Genomic DNA, 25,047 nt, shown 5'->3' with positions numbered 1-25,047 from the left:
TTAGGAGGGGTTGGATAGGGAGAGAGTCTCCAGGGTGTTCAACTGCCAAATCTCCCATTTACTAAGCACCTACTATGTTCAGAGCATTGTGCCAAGCATTTACACTTATATGGCCAGGTGGGTAAGAGCAGGAATTAGAGTCAGACTCCATGGGCTCTAACCTTAGCCACTTCCTAATCGTTGTGATTTGCAACAAAATACTTAAACTCTCTGGACTTTGGTAGTGATGGTGATGATGGTACCTACCTTCCTTGTGGGGTTGGAAGCAGGTTCAGGTCATTTCTAGCTATCACTAATATCAATGACCCTAACCTCTATTCAGTTAGGTAAGCAGTATTATCCACATTTAATAGGGAAAATGGTTCAGAGAAGTTAAGCAAATTGCCCAAAGCTGCCCAGCATCCTAATGACAGAACCTGGATTCCAACTCAGGTGGGGCAAACCCCTAATCTGACTGTCCCCTGCTCCATCTGAACACAGCATAAAGTTGTGTTTGCCTCCCAGGGCTCAGCAAGTGTGCGTACCTTCCAAGAATGTCAATGATACACTAACTCTGACAAAAATAACCTCTCACATTTATATAGAGTGCTTTACAATTTATAACTATCTTTCACATTCACATTTGACTCTGAAGGGGAAACCTACTTTTCATTTGCATACATTTTATACAAACAGTGAAACAGAAACTGTTTACAGTGGCCCACAATCTTAATGAATATATATATTTACATATATATACATATAAGTATATAGCATTTATATGGTATGTGTGACTGTGTGTGCACATGAGAGCAGATAAATTAAAACTTTTTTTTTTTTTAAGGGAAGGCTGTTCTCATTAGCCACCCTCTCCAGGCTCCTTTTTAATGCTCACTTCAATGCAAAAGGTATGCAAAGAAAGGACTGGAGCTGAAGCTGGAATCAATCAGGGCAAAGAGGAACTGCTCTGGAAGTGAGAAGACTTTGCATCACCTGAGTGATCTGAGAGGGAGAGAAGAAGGTAAAAAATCCCTGCCCACTGCAAGGACCTCTAGGTCTGCAGAAGGATTTCAAGTTGTTTGCTGGTAGCAGAGCAAGGCAATCCCTTGCCTGTATTCCACCAAGCATCGAGAGAAGAAACAGCCTTGTGTCCATGCAGCTTTGGGAGAGTGGTGGAGAGAGACCAGTTTCATATTTGGTCCACTTGGGACAGCCAGGAGAAACAGAGCGATGTTCTAGAACTCAGGGCAGGCAGTGAATGGGGGTGGAGAGGGTGTTCATGTGCTCCCCTGGGAATCTAGGGGGCAGGATCAGACCAGGAGCAGTGTTTGGAATGGGGAATTCTGGTCAGTACTTCACAGCTCTGATAAACTCACCAGCTGATATATGGGCTGCATATTTATATTTCAAAAAAACTGGGACAGTAATTACATATGCAGTGTTGCAAGCTGATGTTTTTTAACTTACCATCACATGAACACTGACCCACGCCATTAGATATTCTATGAAATACATGGTTTGTAAATGCCAGCATAGAATTCGCTGTGTGCATGCGCAAAAATCTTACTTAACTATGTTCCTACTGTTGGGGCATTTAAGTGATTTCCAAGTTTTTGCCCTTATAAATAATGCAGGGACGACCTCCATGTATACTGCTCCTTTTGTGCAGCTCTGATTATTTTGTTAGAAGAAAAAAAATTAGCGAATTGTCCTCTAAAGGTGCTGTGCCAGTTAACCCACCCGCAGAAATGCTTCTAAGAGATTGCTTCATTGCTCCTTGCCAACGCTGATTTTTATCAATTAAAAATAAATATATTTTGGTAATCTTATAGGTTAAAAATGCACTTAATTTCATTATCTGTGATTGGACATTTTAAATTTGTTCTTCGCCATTCATATTTTGTTTGACAATTACCTGTCAATACTTTTCGGTCTTTTTTTTTTTTCTATCAGCATAATGGCATTTTTATTAACTTGTTAGAGTTCTTTTATGTGAGAATATTATTCCTTCCTGATCGATTCTGTCATATTTTCCCACACCCACCTTACCCATTTGCTTTTTGAATTTTGTTAATATAGAAGTTTTTCTTCTCCTTTTCTTTTTACATAGTAAAATTTGTAAACGGTGACTCAATGGCATATTTGTTTGCTTTCAAAGAACTGCAAGGCCCTCGTAATAAAAGAATGATATTTAATTTCTTCTGGTTCTTGTTTTTTTCTTCTTTTAAGTTCTTAATCCAGAATTTATTTAGCATATCATAATATATATGCAATGTGTTCTACGTGTTCCAAATTATTAACCCAATTACAAACACACTATTTGTTAAGCGATTCTCCATTCACATAAGTGTTAACAGCTAGTTTCACTACATAATGGATTATTTTCTGGGCTTCAATTATTACAGTTGTATCACATACTGATATTTCACAATGAAGTGTCCCCGACACAACTTTTTAAAAGCATTCTATTACCTTCTCCTCTACATTATTTTCAGATCAATTTTGAAATCACTTTGTCAAGTTCCAAAAAGAATCCAGGTTTTGACTGCAATTGAATTAAACCTATAAATTCATTTGGGGAGAACTGATACCCTCACAATATTAAATTGCTAATTCAACCACATTGACGTATCTCTCCGTTTACTCAGGTCTTGCTTTATCGTCCTCAGCAAAGTTTTACAGATGTGTGTGTTTTCATACTTTCTGCACATTTCTGGTTTTACTCCTAAGTATTTATATTTTAATTGCATTTGAGAACAGGATGCATTTCATTATATTTTTATATGGTTATTACTGGCATATGGCTACTGATTTTTATTTGCTTTGTGTCTGACCCTACTGCCAAATCTCGGTAATCCTAATAACGTCTTTTTTTTGTTTGTTTAGTTTATTCTCTAGGCTTTGAGGGTATAAGAATATTTGTTCCTAGAAATTAAAAAAAAAAAAAAGTGCCTTTGCATCCCTAACTTACAAAGAATTCTGATCAGTAATGAAGGCCGATTTTTTTTTTTCAAATTACTTTTTAGCCTCTCTGAAGATCAGATTGTTTTTATCCTTTGACCTACTGATAGGAGGCATTATACTAATAGTTGTTCCAGTAGTCAACATTTTTCATCAGTGCCTTTCTGGAATAAACCCAACATGGTCGTGGTGCCTTATGCTTTCATAATGATGCTGGATCCCGGGAGTCATTTTAGAAAGAGCCTGGGCTTTGCAGCTATGTAGTTCAATTCTCGGTTCGCAGCTAGGCCACCTGGTCAGGTATATAGCTTTGGGTAAATCACTTACCTTCCAGACAGTCAGTGGAGGAAATTATACCCACCCCAATAGGTCACTATAAGAATTCCAAGTAAATTCCTCCAAACAAGCTCAATGCTATGGGCCTTGCATATCACAGAAACTCAAACTGGGTAACTGTGGTTGTCATTACTATAGTCATACACCTTCTTTGTGTTGTTGGCTCAAGGTTTTCATGGGTAGAAGAATGACTCCAATTTTAAAGTATTTGGGAGCTATTTTTTTTAATCCTGCAAGTTTGATAAGCAAAAACCCAAACATATTAGCTTTTATTATCATTAATACTACCTCTCTCCGTGGCTCACTTTATCTTCCAGTCTCAATTTTCAAAGTTAGGAAGAATCAGGGAGTATTTACCAGGGTATGTTTGTTGATTTATTGTACTTAACCCTCCAGGCCCTAGCTCTCTAGGGATCATGGGGGAGCAGAAAAATCTAAAAGTAACAGGATGTTTAGTAAGGGTTTTTCTTGTTACTTGGGAATTTTACCCAAGGCTACAAAACCAAGATTAAGGAGCAAGTACTACCATATCCTCCAGAGGACAGCTGAGGCGCTTCCAGATGTCCTTTTTGAGACCATAAGAGGCTCCCAACTGGACCCTCCCTCTCCACTCCAACACCACAATTGGCCCACACAACAAGTAGGCTGGTTGACCGGGAGGAGAGACTCCCGGAGGTTGTAAATAGGTATAAGGGAAGAAGGCTTTAGCTTTTCTCCTCATCTTCCCTAAACCTAGTGAGGGGCTCCAAGGTAGCCATCTGTAAATGTCATGTGTGCAGAAAGGGGAAGGGGAGAGGGTCTGCAAGAAGAGGAGAGGGACAGCTCATGCCCCAGAAGATGCCTGCTTGAGTGCAGATACTCCTTGGTTCATGCAACTCCTGAACCACGTATGGGGAGAGCAGGCTTTCTCACTCTGCATCCCCGCATCGCTCCTCCATGGTCCTATGCTCCAGGGGAGGAAGGAGGCACAGAAGCAACAGAGGAAGCAAGGAAAGAAAGGGAAAGTGGAAGAATGAGTGCCGCTTCTCCAAATCATGGTGCACAGGTGGTGTCCTAATCTGCCTTCTGTGGGTGCCTCCCATCTGAGCTCACGGGCACGACTCTGGCAACAATGTCCCTCTGAGCACGGTGTGGCCTGCATGGAAAGACCCCCCCTACCCTAGATTGTCACGGTGTTGGAGAGTTCCCCATTGGTCTTCAGACTTTGCTTTGATTCTGGGTGGGATGGTGATGTGACCACTCCTCACAGATCCTGCTGAGCTTCCCTAAGATCACGGGGAATCTCACCAGGATCGTGGCAGGACAGAGATGGGACTTACATGTCTGGGCTCATATCACCATCCTGCTCAAAAAGAAGCTCCATCTGCTTCTAACTCAGAGCCCTAAGAGTTAGGCCACGTAATACTACCCCTATGGAAGCTGCGGCTTATAGAAATTTAAGGGAAAAAAAAACAAAAATGCTGGTTACATGACGTTGTTCTATATTCTAGACCCTCAATTTCTCTTTCTGTATTTCTATCCCTCCACTCCACCCTAGAACTGCAGGCTGCACTGAAAACATGAGCCTGCCTGAGGATGCTCACTGAAGAGAGCGAGGACTCACCTCCACACGCTGTTTGCAAGCTCTCATGCTCACAAGATTGGGCATCTCAGAAAAGAGATGGGGCTGGATACCGTGCTTCTCTCTCTTACTTGGGACTAAGACCAAATTGGAAAAAGCACAACTCCACCCTGAACCCTATTATCAGGTACCATTGCGGCCATCTCTGCACCCTGCAAGCACGCATCCAGGCCTCCAGAGCACCTGCAAAGCCTTTCCTTTCACATCTTGCCTGTAGCTCAGAGCTGCTGCTCTCATCTACCGCTGTCACAGAGAGTAAGGACAACAGCACTAGAGAAGTCCTTTACAACAGGGTCCATCCCACCAGAATGAAAGCAATCGGTTTAGATCCTGACTCCCTTCTTCCTGGGTCTGAGGATTTTTTTCTTTTTACCAAATAATGTTCATTAAGTGGCTTCTTTGTTTTGGGTTCTCAGCTAGGCTTCTAACTTATCTCACTGAGGCTTCACCACAAAACAGTGTGTGGTAATCTCCTGTAGATGAAGAAAAGCAGCAGAGCCACAGACAGGTGCACGGTCATCGAGACAGCAAGTACCAGCTGGAAATAAAAACCAGATTCTTCTTGGCGCTAAAGTCCTATTCTTCTGTCAATTCTAATGACTACTCTCACTTCATTGAGCCCAGCAATTTGAATTTCTCCTTTTTATTCCCTTAGAGAAGAGAGACAGACACATATCACTTCAAATAGGAATTCATAAATATGTAAATAAAACATAATGTGCAATCAAACCTCAGGTGGAGGGAAGAAGAAGAGAGCTCTCCAAATCAGCAGCGTATGTCACATTTCGGGCCGTACAAAGTCACTTTCCACTTGGAAAACCTGAACTCTGTGAGCCCACGATGAAGAGAGTGCCCAGGCAATGGGGCCTTTGATCTACAAGGAGTAAGCAATTGGGGGGGGGTTCATGATCATGTGGCTTTGCCACATCGGTAATTTGTGGCTCCACAACCGTGAAGTGATGGTTGTTGCCTAGAGTCTGGCTCCAGCAGGGCTTCTGAGGATGAAGGGAAGAGATTTCCAGAGCATAAGAAAGATAACTTTGGGTTGCTGAGGAGCTGTTTCTGAGATAAGGAGGAATATGTCTCCTGGGAGTAAAATCAGATGCATAGCTAAGTGGGTGCTGCATGGAGCCAGACTGGGTGACAATGAGGTAGGATTTCTTCTGTGTGATGCTGCGTGAGAGTTTTAAGGCATCAAGCATCAACAAGCAGGTGCTCAGGCCATTAAAAGGGGTACCTGGAGAAATGATGAATTGGACCAGGGATGAGTCTGCACCCTTCCTCATCTCACTGGCCCTCCCCAATTGCTGGCCATGGCCCCCATTCTCAATGCCATTGACCTCGGCTCTCAGAGATTGATGCTAGCAGCCTCTGCTCTTTTGAACCTATAGGACTCTCTGCTCCTACATAGGACCTCATCTGGAGTTTTGTGATAACCAGTTAGCATTAGGTAGAGAGTAACAGCAACCCCCCAGGATCTGAAGAGTTAAATGGTCCGCTATGGGAGAGCTTAAGCGTCCCATCAGAGACAGCACTCGAGGTGGAGGCTGGATGGGCAACAGACAGCCCTCCTAGGACCCAAGTCCTATCCCTGGATGTCTGCTGTTAGATGTGTGCCAGAGCAAACCACCCACCATTCTAGACAAGAAAACCTTTGAGGGTCCAGACCAGGATCATCAGGTTCTGAAACGGGATTTCCCATGAGATGATGAAGAACAAAAGAATATGGTCCACCCTTTCACCTGCCAATCAGTCCAGAGAAATGGATATGCAAGACTTCCTGTTTCAACAATTCATAATCGGCACATCCCAAACAGTAGCAGCAACCAATAATCATTTGTTTTATTACAGGCACCTGAAGAGTATTTTGAGGTTTTCAAAGCCCTTTGAGGCACATGATTACATATGCAGCCCACACCTGTACGTATCTCAGGAAGGATGGCAAATGGCTATACTGAGCAAAAGAACAAAATGATGAATGAAAAAGACAAATGAACGGGGCATCTCCAGGGAATAGCATGAAAAAAGAAAATCAGACAGCTGTCACTGGTACTAAGAAGTCCCTTTGATCCTCCACTGCAGGGGCCATCAGGAGGTCCTCAGGGAACAGGAAGAGGTAGCCCGCTGGTCTCTCCTGAGCTCCAGGTTTCCAGACGCTATCATCTGCTGTGCATCTTTACCCCACACACAGCATCTTCAAACCTGAACTTGCTCCCTTGCCCTGAACCCATCTACTGTCTTTTCCATCCCAGGAAGCAATTCCACCCCTCATTTCTCAGCCATCCAAACCAAAAGCCTAGGAATATCGTCTTGGACCCTCTTATCTCACCCCCACGTTCCCTATCTGATAATCCATCCAGGTTCTGGCTTAACTGGCTAAGAGTCTCGTTCTGAATCCAGAGTACTGGGCTAGGATGCTGCTGTGTAGCCAAGCTCTTAACCATCTGCACCCTTAAAGGGGAGACCCCGCTCCTGATGCACCAAGGACATACCTGGCCAGTGTGCCTGCCAGACCCACAAGAACCACAATACATCCCCACCTGCCATTGCTGAATTGGCCCCCGGTATGTTCCTGAGATATACCCGGGGTTGTAGCCTGAGCTCCTGCTTTAAGTCTCTGCCACCAGGGCCTAGCACACAGTCTGGCACATGGAAGGGGCTCCAGAGAGGTTTAGTGGGAAGGCCTGCAGTTGCAGTGGACTAGACCAGGAGGCTGGTCTCCACAGCTGCCAGTCTCCTTACCACCCAAGCCCACACTCCAGAGAACACATGGAGGGTAGACACCATCGAACCATGCCATGGGGAGCTCCCTGGGCCAAGAGACTTAGCACTAAACACTGAATTGATTTGTGATTTTGGTCTGATGATTCTGAGCCTTAATCTTCCTCTGGTCTACCTCTGGGAGCTGCCTTAAAGATCAGCATAACGGGCACACCCCCAAAGTGGCATGCTGGTGTGGCACGGCGTACCAGTGGTTCTTCAATGTGGGTGTGCCTCAGCGTCACTCAGAGGGTTCCTTCAAGGGTAGATTTCTGGGCTTCACCCCCAGAATTTCTGAATCATTCAGTCAGGGCACTGGGCCTGAGAATTCGCACTTCTAACGAGTCCCCCGGGGATGCTAACTCTGCTGGTCCAGGGACTTTGCTTTGAGAACCAGGGCTCCAGACCACTTTAAGAGCACTGCCCTTCCACAGCGACCTGGTTTTTCTCCAGGAAGCATGCTATTTCAATATTCAACTTTATGTTTATGTTTTACCCTTTTTGCTGTTTTGCTGGAATCTTAACTGAGTCTGTAAATTCCTCTGGGCAGAAATTACACCTTCCACACTCCACATTCTCTCATTTTCTTTTTTGCAAAATAATGAGTACATATCCAGTGTGATTAATAATAGAAAAAGGAAAGTGGGGGGGACTCAGAGTACCAACCCCAATAAACAGCATCCACAAATGGATACCAGCCCTGAAATCCACTTAAAAATTAATTATGAGTCAAAGAACATTCTACCATCAGTGGCAATGTGGGAAAGAAGATTATGTTCTTGATGACACGTTTTGTAAAATGTGGGTTATTTAAGGTTTTAGCTGTAACTTACTTAAACACCAACATTTTTTGAAATATAAAACCACAAACAGCATTCCAACTCATAATTTTTATAGTGATAGACAATTGTGTTTTCAACATGTAAAATGCATTACACAGTCGTGGCAACAGTTTGCAATAGATTGTAAATTTTTATTGAGATGATCATCTTGCGATTGAATTTCAAAATGTATTATATGATCATCAGCAAGCAAGTCCATGGGGGCTGCTAAAGTACTTGGAGTATCATTTATAAAGATCAAAAACCCTGGAAACTCTTAGATTTACCCTGTGGAAAGAGAAAAGTCTCATTGGCAGGATCAAATCAATTACTTTTATGGATGAATATTGAATTGCCAAGCTGAGATAAGGTATTACGTACTTTAATAGCATAATCTTATGTCCTTCTAAAATAGTAGGTTTCATAATCGGGTTTCAATAAGGAATTTTACAAAAGGCCCGCTTTTGAAAATAATCAAGAAAATGGCATTTCCATTTATCATAGTGGTTCAAAAACATTCAAAGGAATATTCCCAAGCAATGGACATCCTCACTCACCTTGGGTTCCATACTATCGAGATGCATTACTGAGGTACTTAAGAATGATTACAGTCAATTCTGCTATCGCTCTCGTTTTGACAGCATGAATGTGTTCCAACATGATTGACATATCAGGAGACAATTTGAGCATAACACGAATGTCACATTTGCTGTGTGTGATTCTGTATGGAAAACACTACTGAAACAGAAAACTGCACGCAGCTCAACAGAGCCACATAGGAATACACAGAATGTACCCACCGCAAGCCATCTACCTGCTACGTCCATTGGCCGGGCGTGCTAAGAGCCACATCCATCCACAGCGGATGTCACGGCTTTCCACCACATTCAGAAGGCACTTTCCACCACCACTGTTGCCCACAGGCTGCAACCTTTCTGACACACACTTCCAAAGCAGACTTGGAGTCCCTTCAAGGAAGCACCCCATATACACTGCAGGATGTATGCATACCCTAAACCATTAAAATGCGTGACACTGTGCCATCACTTTTACTTACTTTCCTCTCTTTTTAAACGTGTCACTGATGATGTAGGAGTGTTGTGCCCCAATCCTACTTTGTCCCATTACCCTGATGGTTTTTACTGCATAACTTTCCATACCGCAGTGATTTCTAGGGACACGTATGTCATGTTAGAGTAGAACTAATTGTATTTTGCTTTGCTTTTTTGTTTCACAGGGTCGCTGGGCTGATGGGTCTTTTGCTCCCCACCCAGAAGCCACTAGTGACTCTTTTCCCAGTGGAAGCCAGTGGTTCATGCCTCCATTTCCCTGGCCGGCTGGTATAAGCTCTGTATTCCATGCTGATGATGCAAGTTCTCTGTTCTCATTGTAGTGAGAACGATGATCAATGGTGTTAGGGTCAGAAAAACCTGAATGCAAATTCTGACTGTGCCCCTGGTCAATTCTATGACTTTGGACAAAAAGTCTGAAAACACTGGGTCTCTATTTCTTCACATATATATGAGATAAAAGTACTTACATCAAATGGTTAGAGGAGAAAAATGAGATTATATAAATAATGTGATACGAAGGAAAAACAAAACAAAACAAAACACTGAGTTCTTTTAACTTCTTGAGTTACATCCAGAGCCTGAACATCTCAGGGATATGGTCAAAGATACAATTTAGCCAATGCCCCTTATTAGAAACACCATAGAAGCCTGGATGGAGTCTCCAGGGATACAATATAGTTGGATCAAAAGAACTCTCTCAGACATAGTCCCAGACACCAAACTCTTAAGCAGCATCGAAAAACCTCAGAGGCATCGCTAGAGCCCCAAGCCCCCAGAGTGCACGGAGCCAGGAGGTTTGCAGAGATACAGAATCCAGACAATCCTTGGTGGGACAGTCCTAGTCCAGACTCTCATGCTGGAACCAGGAAGCCCCACAGGATACAGAGCCAGAAAGCTCTTAGGGACTAATGCAGTTCCAGAATCCACTGAAAGACACGCTTAGAGCTGGGAGGGACTCAAGATATAGTTGGCACCAGGAACCCTTCAGAGACAGAATGAGGAACCATCAGGGAAACTATGAAAACCAAGGGCTCATTAGGGTCACAAGCCCAGCCAAGGGGGTCCTCAGAGACAAAGTTGAAATCATAAACATCTTAGATATATAACAAGAATCAGAAGCACTCAGGGATACAGTTCAAACAAGGCCTTTATAAGGCACACAGCACCAGGAGCCCTCAGGGACACAAGACCAAAAGCCCTCAGGGACGCTTTCAGCACTAGGAAGCCTCAGACATACAGACACACCAGACGTCCTTGCAGAGACAGAACCAATGTCCCACTGGAAACACTGTCAGGACTGGGAAGGTCTCCCTGATACAGCTGGAGTCAGACGGCTCTATGAATCACAGTCAAAGCCCAGCCATCTCCAGAGTTACCACCGGAGCCTGCAGGTCCTCTAAGGCAAGACCAAAACCCTAACTGTTGCTCTCTACAACAGGACGCACACTCCCACCAGAGAAGTTTCGGAATGATTGTCACAGAAAGCCAAGAGGAGGATCAATTCAGGGCGACTGCCCAACCTCTCAAAAATGGAGCTATAACTGAAGTTCTTACCTGCACACTTGGTTCTGGTGGTGAGGGGAGGCCCTGGTGGTCCCGTGCCTCCCTCCCCTGGTCGTGTGAGCAGCACTCGGATCTCATACTCCACGTCAGGGTCCAGATGCCACAGCTTATAATTGGGAGAGTCCACTATGTGGGTCTCGGCCCAGGTGCCCGTGGTGGTGCGGTATTCCACCTCCTTGAGGATGATCGGGCCATCACCGATGATAGAATTGGCATTTGGTTTGATCCACAGGTAGGTGGCCCCTACGGCCAGCAGCTCCGGGGGGGCAATGGGTGTGGGAGGTTCTGGAAGACAAGCAATCAGCAAAGGATGTCAGACCCAAGTGGTTTACAGGGAAGAATCCAAGCATAAGAATAAGGACAAGGACAGAATTCCAGAGAGAGCCATATACGTACTCATACCCCTTTCTTAACGCCATTCATGTCCTACTTCATTTTGTATGTAAATACCTGAGTCAGTATCTCTTCTCCCACGCTACCATATCTCCTTCATTTAAAGAAAATAAAGAAAGAAGGCAATAATGGGTAAATGGTTTTTCTAGAACACAGCAAAGACGCCTGGGTTAATATTCTGCTTTCCATCCTCAAATGAGAACATGCCTTTACTGAAGTGGAGTTTGGTTCAAAGCCCAGGGGAGTCTGAGATTTATAAACATTCCTTTCATAACAACACACAGATTGTTAGTGGAGGTTCTCCCCAAGTAGTGCTAGGAGCCTAAGTAGCAAAAGGATGATGGCACAGCAAAAATTCAGCTTCCTCAACTCCAGCAGGGAGAGCGTCACTGGCACAGTGGTCCCTGTGGGCATCGAGGGTCAAGGGGAAAGTCATGCGGAGTTATCCTGCATCTGCTATGAGTTGCCCCTATTCCATTAAGTTCTATTTCTTCAGCTAAATAAAGGAGCATTTCAGTAAGCACTTATGGTGGTTCTTTCTGGCAATTCTTAGCCCACCGGCAAAGCTGCAGAAATAAGCATTAATTTTGTATTCCTTATTTACCAAGAAATCTCATATGCATTACTTTGGGCAAATATTCCACCTCCATTTTGATGGGTAAAATCAAACAAAGAACCCAAGCAATGGAGTCACCTAATGGGAGATCATGAAGCAGGTGGGGCAGGATGGAACCCACACCTCTATGCCTTCCCAGAGCAGCTGTTCCCTTGGAAAGCTTTTTGCCTCTAGTTGTCCATTTTCTAAAAATCAAAGTGTGTATATTTGTTATTTTTTGTCTGCAGCAAAAAAAATAGCAGTGGAACAATAAAGAAAATAAGACTAAAGAGAAAATAAGTCCCCTTCCCTACCACCCAATATAATAGCCATTTTTATTTCTCCATGTTCCAAATTCCATTCATATATTTAAGCCTTTTTCATACAGCTAAAGCAACACAGAGACCCAATGTTTTTCTTCCCTCACTTATTACATTGTAAAGACTTTGTTTACAATAGGGATTTTGTCATCACTGTCTTAATTAGCTACAGAACAACCTATCAGGTAACCACACACAAACTAATCTCAAATTGCTGGGCACATGAGTTGTTTCAAGGTTTGTTACGGTAAATAATGCTGCAATGAACATCTTTGTGTAAATGACTCCAGTTTTTCTTGTCTTATGTTTTTTGGAACCAATTGCCAGAAATGGGATCTGTCAATGGACATGAACAAATCAGTGATTCTTGGAGTAGAATTAGGAAGTGGAGGGTTGGAGGAGGCATCGGGGGTAGAGTACAACGCAGATGTGTTCAAGAACTTTTGGAGGGCCTCTGGGCTATTCAGGCGGGTAAGGCAGGTACAGATTTCAGTCTGGAACTCGGGTGAGATCCTCAGGATAGATCAGACTCATTCCGCGTTTGCTTTTTAATTACCTAGCCACAAAGATTCTCCAGAGACAGAATAATTGCTATGAAACAGAGGTGGACAATATTTTCTCAGTGTGACTTGAAGCAAATCTTAAGGGACAACTTCAGATTGCCTCTATTATAGCCTGCCATTTGGTCAGAGAAAGAAATTAAGCAGATTAGTCAAGCTAGATGCTTTTCTTTACAAAGCCATGAAGGTTATTACTCAAGGCCTTGTTATCTCAAAGGTGTTTGCAAATTGATTTTTGGATAATTTGTTCCAGGTAGAGAAGTTAAGTTGGCAGGCAGATAATTTCTGGGCTCATCCTTTGTGCATTTCAAATATATAGACCCTCTGATCACCACTGTCAACTCTCCAGCATTCCCATTAGTTTCCAGGGGGGGCCCAAGGGTGATATTTGGTAGCTCTGTGACGACTCTGCCCAACTCCTTAATACAATTATTCGCAGGCTGGCCCTGGACAGAATTAAGAGCAGCAGACTTCAATACTTTGGGGCTTGAGCAAGTGGCCACATTAAGCTCTCCCCCATCGACTTTACACCATGGTTTTTGCTCTATTTCAGACATTAGCAGTAAATTGCTGACCACCAGAAAGAAAATAAAGTATCAATCTTTCCAAATGTTTGGTCTCTTTTCATGAATTTCCAATGGTAGGTACAATATAGTAACAAACATTCCCTCGAGTAAATAAATGTCTTCATCTCAAATGACTTAGTAGTCCACATGTCCCTGTGCAGACTAGCCAATGAGGTTCTCCCTCCCTCTGTCCCCTCAAGAATATATCATGAAGTACATCCCAGCACTTCAGCCACCTGGCTCTAAGCAGCCATCAGATTATTGTTTTGTTTTCTCTTTTGTTGGTAACCACTGATTTATAATTAGCATTCTTTAGAAGTCACATGTTCCAGTAATTCAAAGAAAGAGAAGTAGGGATGAGACACACAATTTTTCTTTTTTATTTATTTATTTTGGTAAGCACTTTCCTTTTTTAAATGAACAGAAAGACCGTGTTTGTCAGTTCTCCTCTTTGACATGAACTGTTCAACCAGACAATGCAAGAAATCAAGGAGGCCATCTAATCCAACAGCTAGGGTCTTCAAGAAGGAAACCAAGGCCCTGGAGGGCTCATGGCCTGTTAAGTAGGGGGATGTGGGGGGCAGGGCATCAGAACTCAGGGCCCAAGCAGCATTCTGGCTCCTCCCTTTTTCTTCTTGTACTTCAGATGTTTAAGTAATTAGCCAGAAAGATCATCCAAGGGTGTCTTTCATAGCAGTTTTTAACTTTTGAGGATGCATAGGCCCTTGTAAAGATCTGGTGAGAAACTCCAGCTTCTCTTCCCAGGAAAATGCACATAAAGCCTATCACTGAGACTTATGCTCACCTTTTCAGGCATTCACGAACCCTTTTGAAGCCTATACATCAACTCTTGAAGAGGCTATGTTGAGAATAAAGGAAAAGCACAGAGACCCTGCTGACAGACCACATGCCCATAAAAGCCTGCAATTCTCTGGGACCCCAAAGCCACCCTTTGTTGCAGGGGCTAGCAGTTGAGAGTAAAATCATGTAAGAAAATGTAACTTGATGTTAGGTTCACAGATCTAGCAGTTCCAGGCTCCCATGGTCCTAAACATCTGGGTGAAAATAAACATGCGAGATTTCCATGGGACAATGCAAAGTAAATGTGTAGGCCCTCATGGCCATGACCCACCCAACACATTCACAGATCTCACATTTGGGCTAAAATATCTAATGGATTAAGACATGACCTCACCCATGAAATGCTCTATCCTAAGTAGAAATCTCCTTCAAAGGCTGTCTTCATAGTTTGCATTGCTATAACAAAACACCATAGACTGGGGGGCTTAAACAACAGGCATTTACTTCTTACAGCTCTGGAGGCTAAGAAATCCAAGATCAAGGTACCTGCCAACTCAGTTCTTGGTGAAAACCCTCTTCTAGCTTTGCAGGCTGTCTTATTCTTGCTATGTGCTCCCATAATAGAGAAAGAAAGATCTCTGGTCTCGTCCTCCTCTTATAAGGGCACTAATCCCATAATGGGAGCTCTACTTGCATGACCTCATCTAAACCTAATAATCTCCCAAAGACCACTCCCCCCCAACCTCCTAATACCATCACATCCAGGGTTAAGACTTCAACATATGACTTTGGAAAGGGAGGGGCACTCAATCATTGAGTCCATAGCAGAGGCTATGTCTTCATATTCATCCTCCTCTTCACGAAGGGCTTTGTCTAACTGTCACCATCTTGAGATGAACAACCTGATAGAACTCCCTGTGAAAAGAAACCCCAACTAGTACGTACTCTCTGCTTCTCACATGACAGTGCTGAGCATGTGGACTTTAATGGCAGAGAAACACGGGCTCTCTGGATGCACGGAATGAGAGGGTAAGGTATAGTCAGTTAGAGCAGCAATGACAATAAAGTGGAATGAAGGTCATAATGGGGGTGGCAGAGGCAGTTAAGAGGCCCATGAAGGGACCTACTCTGGTTTAGAGGTTAGGGAAGCTCTTGCAGAGAGAGCTTGTGACCTGTGGGCCTGTGATTCATGTTAAGTTTATGAACAAAGAGAGAATGCCTTTGGTGGTCCTGTAGCTCTGAGATGCTGGAGAAGGGACTACACTGGGCCAGACTGGCAAACAATTAAAACGAGGTGCTCAGAACGTTCATTAGCTCACTCATTCTGCAAACACTGAGCACCTGCTAACTGCCACATGCTGTTCTGAGCACCGAGGATTCAGCAGTAAACAAAACAGACGCAATCTTCTGCCAGCGGCTCACATTTAGCTTTCACTCAAGCACCAAGAGAAAGAGGAGTAAGAAGAAAAGAAGGTAATTCAGAAGCTGATGAGAAGGAGGAAACTGGAGAATGAGCCAGGCCCAGGTGTGTGTTTATGGATCGACCAAATGATGTGCATCCATACAACAGAATACCGTACAGCAAGGAAAAAGGAACAAACTATTAACACACGCGACACAGGTGAATCCCAAAATTATGTTACGTAAAAGAATATGAAAAGTTCAAGAAGAGGCAAAATTGACCTGTGGTGATGAAGGTCAAAATTACAGTTACCTATGGGAGCAGGTCCTTATGGGGATAAGGCACAAAAGAACTTTCTTGGAGTGTTGAAACGTACTACATACTCATCTGGGTGATTAAATAATAAAAATCAGAACAGTGTTACCTCTGGAAGGGGACTTGAGAAAACTTTCTAGGATAATAAAAATTTTCTGCATCTTGACTAGGGTTGTGTAAGACTCATGAAGCTGTACGCATCAAAGAAAGGCATTTTGCTCTATGTAAATGCTATGTTTAAGGACAATAAAGAAACAAACAGAAATACGGTTTGTCTGTGGCCCAGCAGGTGGGAAGAATGCCAGTAAATTTTACCTGGAGCTGAACCCCAGACTCTCTGGAGGGAATGAGCCTTTAATCCCATATCATTTATCTCCAAATAATTCTATCAGCATCATCAGATGCTTGAATTCCTACTATTTTTTCCTAAGAAAAGGTTGTTCCTACACACACCAGCTCTCATCCATGAGCCTTTCCACATATGAAACCACCACCTGCCTCTTTCTACTTGACCCTGCACCATCAACTGTGCAAAGCCAGGAATAAATGTCTCATTTGATGGCACTCTCCACCGACAAAGTCTGGAACCAAATCCAGAGGGAGAAAGCCTGGCCTTCAGGGAGCTGAGCTGAGAGATGGCACTGGCCCCTCCCAACCAGGCATCAAAGCACTTCAAGGACAAGCCTCTGTGAGCCATCCACATACGAGTACTGGGCAGCAGCCGCCCCGGACCTGCCTAGGCTCTCCTTCAACATGTAGGTGGTGAGGTGACCCCTTAATGTAATTCCGCCTCATCCTCAGGCAGCAATCTCCAGACCAATTCTGTCTTTCTTTTTCCTGCTGTGAGCGCTTGTAACAGTTTGACTTCCCAGAAATTCCGACAGAGAGCAAAAGTGCTTCAAATAGCTAGAGAGCAAGCTTTGTGCGTATGTATTGTCTGCTCTAGACAGAAATCAAACCTTTTGAGAAAAACTAAACGTTGCTAAGACATGAAGTGAGCCTCGACATGTTTTAGGTGGATGGAACCTGGCCTCTGACACTTTCCACCACCCTCCGCCCCTATCTGATCACCTTTCTAATTGCATTGCTATTTACTGACCCATCAGAGTCTGTGGGAATGCCCCTACCCCACCCACCAAAAGACACGCAGACCCTCATGCTATTTAATCATTCCTACTGCCACAGGTTAGCACATGTCATTTTTCTCGATTAGAGCATCTTTCCTTTTACTTTTGTTTTTTATTTATTTTTATAATTTTTATTTTGTTATATTAGTCACCATAGAGTACATCCCCCAGTTTTTGATGCAATGTTCCATGATTCATTATTTGCATGTAACACCCAGTGCACCATGCAATATGTGCCCTCCTAATACCCATTACCGGCCTATCCCAATCCCCCCCCTCCCCCGAAGCCCTCGGTTTGTTTGCTTTCACTTCTAACCAAACCAGACCCATTTTTCTTTTCAATTCTGCGTCATGGCTACTCAGCTGCATGACCACAGGTCTAGGCACACAGTGGATGCTCAAAGCACCATACTCATTAGATATTCTACTAACCAGCATGCAAGACTGTTTCATAAAATAATGACTTAAGGATCAAAAAGGAAAAGGGAAAACTAGCTTGGAGTCAGGGTCCAAATCTCTCTTTGCCCGCCTTTACCAGTAACCAGCTCTGTGACCCTGGACAAACCACTCAATCTCTGAGGCTCTCCACTTTTTCATCTTCCGAATGAAAGATTGTTTTACAATTCTAATTAGAAAAGTATCTGAAGTTTCTACCAAGGACCATAGGGATGCTATGTGCATACGTTCACTGACTCTACCTTGACTGTGACTTGTCAACAGGAGACCCCACCTTCTCCCTCCCTGGCGTGGACCCATGAGGTCCCTGAGCAGAAATTCCAAGTCAACACAGCACTGATTTACCAGTGCAGGCCCACCAGAAATAGTCTTTGTACCCCAGCCTAACAGAGAGTCAATGTTCAATAAATATTGGATGTCTTATTCAAAAGATAAATTTTGGTAAGTTTTCCCAAAATAAGAAGTTGGGGTTGCAAAGAAGAGACAAAAGAGAGCAAGAAGGAGAGTGTTACAGAGAACAGGGAGGGGATATTCATGCTAAGGGCTGCAAGTGGTTGGGGAGAAGACATCAAATAAGCAGAAGAGAACAATAATCAAAGACACAGCCAAAGACAATTTTTTTGAAATAAATGAAGATCTGAGTTTGCAGAGGATGAAGAACATGGTGGGCTTCAGGCATAATCAATGATGAGACTCAAAATTAAGCACAACTGGTAATATTTTGAAATACAAGACAAGGAACTTTCCCACAAGCATCTAGAGTTATAAAAACAGATCTCCATTGAAACAAAAGGACTAAGCAATCAGTTCTCAGACTTCAGCATTTCAATTTGAAACACTGTGACGTAACGGTGAAGTTGATGAAAACAGTAATAATAACCCCAAATGATGGCAGTGGCAGTGAAGACGTATTGCAAAATCGTATGCACCTGTCACTGTTCTCAGTGACTTAGAGTATTAACTTGCTTAATCGTAACAGCAACACCGGGGGTAGAAACTATTACGATTCACAGTTTAAAAGAAGGGGGGTGCCTGGGTGGTTTAGTCTGTTAAGCACCTGTCTTTGGCTCAGATCACGATCCTGGAGTCCTGGGATCCAGCCACACATTGGGCTCCCTGCTCAGTGGGGAGTCTGCTTCTCCCACTCCCTCTGTCCCTCTCCCGACTCATGCATGCTTTAATAAATAAAATCTTTAGAAGAAAAAAGAAGAAGAAAGAAATGGAGAGTAAGTAACTTACCTAATGTTGAACAACCAGTAATGTTCAACAACTAGTAACTTGCCTCATGTTGAACAACTAGTAATTCAAGAAGCCAGGACTGGGGGCCCAGGCAGCCTTATGGGGGGAGTGCCTCCCAACCCTAATAATATAACACACACACAAGGTTTTAAGAGGCTTTTCATAGGCCAAGAATTTTACAGTCAGCTGAACTGTGGTGCATTTGCAGACTAACAGAAAGACACTCTCAGACTCTGAAAAAATGCAGGAAATATAATGTCTACTTGCCCTTCCTTAGAGAAGAAATTACTTGAAGACAGACCCCTGTCCACCTTGGGATGAATCAAAATCACAACTCTAGGATGGGGGAACTGAGATACTGAAAGGATTGGTCTAATGGACACACACAATTTCTCTGGAATAGTCTCTCGCTCTTCCCCTTCTCCAGGCGCCTCACTTTTTCTTGTCCTTCGAGAGTCAGTTCTCCTCTGGGATGCCCTTCTGGATCTCACCTCAAGCCTCTGTTCTCTGTGCTCTGTGGGTATCTCAGCCCAGGGTCCCGAGACACAAAGCTTGAGACCAGGATTCTGCGCAAGTGACTGAGAAGGAGGAATGGCAGGGGAAAGCTCAGGAAGCCAAACGTGGATGTGGTCTGGGCTGCAGACTCCATCAGGCTGCTCTCAACGGAGCTCTGGAGCACAGACTGCACCACCTCACTTGCCCCCCAGCGAAGCAAGGGCATCAGTCATCTGTACCCTGTGTCATCCTTTGGCTAGAGGCTGCTCTAGGGGCACAGGCCTTGCCCCTCAGCCAAGCAGTGTCCACGTGGCTGAGGACAGTTACCCCGGGAAGACTGTAGTGGTTTCCTAAGACTTCCATAACTAGGCACTGAAAACTGGGTGACTTAGAGCAACAGAACTCTATTGCCTCACAGTTCTAGAAGTGAGAAGTCTGAAATCGAGGTGCCAACAGGGACATGTTCCCTCCGAAGCCTCCAGGAAAGAATCCTTCCTTCCTCTTCTACCTTCTGATGCTTGCCAGCAGGCGTTCATCTTCCCTGGATCATAGACGGATCACTCCGATTTCTGCCTCTGTCTTCACACAGCCTTCTCCGCAGTGTGTCTGTGTCTCTAGGTCCCAATTTCCCTCTTCTGATAAGGACTCCGATCACACTGGATAAGCACCCACCCTTCTCCGGTAGGACCTCACTTTAACTGAATAAGTTACATCTGCAAAGACCCTCCTTATTTCCAAACATAGTCACGTTCTGAGGCTTGGGGGAAAAAACATGAATTGAGGGGGTAACAATCCATATTCAGTCCAGGAGCAGGGGCAACTGGGAGCCTTCAGCAGCCACACTCCTGGCAACTAGGGGATGGGGGCACCAGCCAGGGGAAGGAGACGTGGATTGAGCAACCAACAGCATCCCTGGAGAGGACAGGTGCCTCGGGGCTCCCCGGGCACAAATTCATCACAGAACTTGTGCAGTTACATGGAGACGAATTTCTGGTGGGTGTGTCTCAAGAGCAAAGGCCAAGCCATTTTTGTCTGGATGCCCAGACCCCATCACAGGGCCTACTCAGTGCTGAGCCTGATCTTGGAGTCACAGCACCCCATTTCCTCCCCTGGGTGCTATTTGAAGACATGGACCATCCATGAACATTTTCTCTCCCTTCTTCTGGCACAAGTATTTTCGGTTCTTAGGATTCTAAGCAATTTCTCCCTACAGCTGAGCTACCTTCTGTCCATCTGCTGCAGATTGTGGTGGTACCTGACACTTGTCATTTCAGCAGGTAATCCTGCCATGCACTGAGACTTCCAACCTCCAGCACCCAGAAGCTTTCTACAGCTGCTAGAGTTTGATGGCCCCACCATAGGGCAGACAGCGCAGGCCAGGCTATTACCACTCCTGGCAACAACTCTTTCCCAATGAGGAATAGGAGCTGCTGGAAAACACCCCTGTTTCCTTGACCCTCAGTGGGACAATGGGCCTGTTCTACTTAGTCTTTTAAAGGATCTCTAGTGGAACTCAGCATCAGATGCCCCCCAGAACTACCAGCTCATTCACGCACCCTTTAGGAGAAGAAGCCTGCCTTCCTTTCCTGCCTCACTGCCCCTCCCCTTTGCCACTGTTCTCTCCAATTTCCAAACAAACTACTTGTAAACCATGGCCTGTTTTTGGAGAAATCCAAAGTAAGAGATTAGGAAAACGAGAGCAAGTTATTCAACTTCTCTGTGACTCAGTTTCCTCATCCGTAAAATGGGGGTGATAAGAACACCTCCCTCATGTGGGTTTGCCATGAGGGTCCCATGAGGCAGTAGAGTCGACAGTCTCAGAGCAGTCCGAGCACATCTCAAGTGCACTGGGTAGACGATTGTGTCCATCCTCCCAACCAGCAGTTGGTGGGAAACCTAGCTGGTGCCCTCATTTTGTGCCCCCCATAGAGAGACACAAGGATTCTATTAAATGCACTCCCTTTCCTGTGTCAGGATGAAGAGGGGCCATAGTAATGTCGGAGTATACTCCTGCCAACATTTCCACAAGCAAATACATTTAAGAGCTCAGCCTCGGTCTACTTAACACAGTCATGTTGCAACCAATGAAGTCATTTAAAAAAATGCATAATTCAGTAACGACTCAGCACCAGCGAGATTTCATGATCTGTAACACTCTGTCTGCTCCTGGCTCCTCTTTCTCCCCCAGTGCCTCGATATTTTTGAGATTACTCTTTGCTGGGCCACTTCCCAAAATTAAGAACAGAGTAATCATTCTAGAAGAGCCTTTCTTTCCTTGCCTGCTAATCAAGAGTCCTAAGAAAGTATGAATCAGGAGTCTATCCCCCCCTCAGGGAGGGGGCCGAGGAGAGCCAGGATTCCAAGCCTTCAGAATCTGAGGCCACCTGCAGAAGCATCTTGTTCTGGAACAGCACAAGACGAACAGGTCCATGAACAGACACTGTCTGCCTCCCCTGCCCCTCCCCTGCCCAGCAGGCTGGCTCTGGAGAACTGGATGGAAGGAACTCAGGCCTTAGCTGGTTTGAATCTCTGAGTTCCAGAGATGCCCCATCTGTCACACCTGCAGGATGCAGCAAGGGCAAGGGACAAGGGCAAATACTCTCTCAGCACCACGTGCCGGCTCTACTCCAGGATTTATGCATGTGGACTCTTACTCCTCCTAGCATACCCTGAAGTAAGCGCTATCATAGTATCCAGTTTACAGACAAGGAAACCAAAGGAACGTGATGGTTATTTACCTCCAGTCCTCTGGTTCCAAGCTCACCCTGTTAGAAATGGCTCTGTGATTCCAGGGCACGGATTCTACAAACTGTGCTGGAGATGCCCTTGGCTCAGTCCTACCCATGGAGGCTCTCTGTGGAGACCAGCAAGGCGGAAGAGGGAAGAAGATGCTCTGAAATCTCCCATCTGCCCCTGCAGAAGCTGCCCCTCCCCTTTGCCAGTGTGCTCTTCAATTTCCAAACAAACCACTTGCAAACCATTGTCTCAGGGCCTGTTTTTGGAGAAATCCAAAGTAAGAGATTAGGAAAACCAGAGCAAGTTTTCAACTTCTCTGTGACTCAGTTGCCTCATCTGTAAAATGGGGATGATAAGAACACCTCCTGTCTGTGGTCTCCCTCTTCAGAGGGCCCCACATCACCCAACAGGGTCCCTCCTCCACACTCCCATTCCCTCGTGTGACCACAGCCCTGCGTGTGATAGATGCTTCCTGCAATTCCTGGCTACCTTAGTATCCCACGTTTGCTTTGGCAACCTCCCAACACCTGTGTAAGTCCCTTCAAGAAAACTCTGTCTGGGGCATCTGGGTGGCTCAGTTGGTGAAGCGTCTGCCTTCAGCTCAGGTCATGATCCCAGGGTCCTGGGATCCAGCCCCACATCGGGCTCCTTGCTCAGCAGGGAGCCTGCTTCTCCCTCTGCCTGCCACTCCCCCTGCTTGTGCACATGCTCTTTCTCTGTCAAATAAATAAATACAATCTTAAAAACAATAAAACACCTCTCTGTCTGAAGTACCTACTATGGTTGGGGATTTCCTTCCTAGATCCTAACTGACAGAAGATCTTATAATTATCTCTACTCTGCATATGAGGAAACGAAGGCACAGAGGTTGAGAATCCTGTCCAAGGTCATGCAGCTAGGACCCGGCGGCGCTGGGATATCTGGGATGGCTTGCTCTGCTCTGCGAGTCTAACCAAGGCACTGAACCGCCCCTAGCCAGAGAGTGAGAAGGGCAGCCAAGGGCCAGCAAGAGAGGTTTTCTTGTTCAATGAACAAGTATGAGGGCTGGTTCTATGTTCTGAAGATAGGGAGTCAAAGCTAATCTCTGTCTCTACCCCAAATGAACCTAAGAGGTGAGGGGGTGAAACAGAGGCAGGAATCGATAAGCTACGGAATACCGTGAGAAAGGCTGGGACAGCGGCAGTCCAGGATCTGGGAGACACACAGAAGAGTGTGCTGCACAGAACAGCGGCCATCGAGAGATGTCCACACGCTCATCGCCAGAACTTTACGTGGCAAAAAAGACTTTGAAGAAATGATGAAGTCGTGAGTGGGGAGGACGACCGAGGCGGACGCAATGTAATCGGAAGGATCCATATAAGTGAACGAATCAGAGACAGAGGGGCTGAAAGACGCAGCACAGCTAGCTTTGAACACAGAGGAAGGGGCCACCAGTAAGGAAGATAAGCAGCTTCTACAAACTGTGGAAGGCAAGGGAACAGACGTTCCCCTGGAGCCGGAGTACAACCCTGCTGCCCCACACTAAACTTCGGACATCCATGCTCGTAAGATAATGAATTTTTACGTTTTAAGCCACTGAGTCTGTGGTAATTAGTTACGGCAGCCCTAGGGAAGTACTCCGAGGAGGCAATCAGATGGAGGAAATGAGGGAAGGCATCCCGGAGAAATCAAATCATGAAGTCATGAAAGAAGAAGAGAGTCTAACTAGCAGCTGGGGGGGGAGGTGTCCGCGCAGAGACGAAGAGAGACTGGGTCGCTCCGGAATGGCACAGCCTGCTGGAATACGCATGGTGGAGGGGAAGGGCCAAAAGGCAACTGGAGAAGTTAACAGGGACCAGAGAAGGAAGGGTCTTTCTGAGGAGCCAGGGCTTCGGCCTGAAGCTTTGTAAGGGGTGGTGTGATGCAGACACCTGTTCTTTCTGGATGATTCCTGAGTGCTAGGTGAAGAACGAGTCTGAAGGAGAGACCTCAGAGTCAGGGGGCATCATGTCCACCACGGAGAAGGAGATGTTGGATGTCTGGGCTAGGGTAATGGGCATGGGGCTGGAGAGACAGAGGACCAGACATTGGTTTAGGACACTGGCCAGAATTCAGTCTCTGATTGGGTCGAAGGGGCAGGAAAGGGACCAGTACTTGGACCAGTACAAGCAGGAGACTAGGATCCAACAGGCCAGATGAGTCCTGGGCACATGCACACCTGCGAAGCCACAGTCTTTCCCTGACCTCCACAATGCCTGCCTGGTCCATGTACGTGCTGTCCGTTTCAGGCACCCTGCCCAGCATCCCAGGGCACTCTACTGGCTTCTGTACACAAGGCCCAGGACTCTGGACTCCATCCTTTTGCATTTTCATATTCATTTTCCCTTACAATGGGCAGTCAGATGACTTTGGGCAATCTAATTAATTCCCCTGAACCTCAGTTTCTTCATGTGTAAAACCAGGGTAATGGATCCTATCTCACTGGGTCCTGGTGAAGACCAAATGCAAATATCTGTAACATGACGGGCCCCAAGTGAATGTGAGTTATTCCCTTCTCACATCCCTCATGGCCTCCAGCACTTGTCCCTCCTCAGCCCCCTCCATGAAGGGTCATTGCACCATTTCTCAAGCCTCCCACCATCTCCTCTCTGGGCATCTGGGGCTCGTGTAGCACATGCGATGAAAATCAATTTTAGCTTTCTGCATGAGAGAGCCGCTAATCTCCCACCAGGGCGGGCAACGCACACTCAACGAGCACCAGGGGGAAAACATGGCAGCCGTCTTCACAGAACATGTCTGAGAAGAGCGGGAGGAGAGGAAAAGTGGGGTGGTGGGGAGGAAGGGAGCAGAGAAAGAGGCAATTCAGAGCAACATGAGTCCAGGCAGCTCAGTCAGTTGCTATGCTACCAGCCACAGTGAGAGAGCAAACGAAGGGGGCTGGGGCTTTAG

The 25,047-nt window shown here is 45.3% G+C and overlaps 1 protein-coding gene across 1 annotated transcript in view; it reads right to left on the bottom strand.

Moving 5' to 3' along the window:
• Positions 1-25,047, bottom strand: part of PTPRT (protein tyrosine phosphatase receptor type T) — an 813,408-nt gene that overhangs the window by 599,249 nt on the left and 189,112 nt on the right. The window contains exon 7 of the mRNA XM_034641590.1: positions 11,106-11,399. Within this exon, the coding sequence (XP_034497481.1) occupies positions 11,106-11,399 (294 nt within the window). The remainder of the gene's footprint in view (positions 1-11,105; positions 11,400-25,047) is intronic.

Source organism: Ailuropoda melanoleuca, chromosome 13, assembly GCF_002007445.2.
Source record: "Ailuropoda melanoleuca isolate Jingjing chromosome 13, ASM200744v2, whole genome shotgun sequence".
In the NCBI taxonomy this organism is placed as follows: Eukaryota; Metazoa; Chordata; class Mammalia; order Carnivora; family Ursidae; genus Ailuropoda; species Ailuropoda melanoleuca.
The sequence above is the reverse complement of the archived record's forward strand: the minus strand, read 5'-3'. Positions and strand labels throughout refer to the sequence as shown.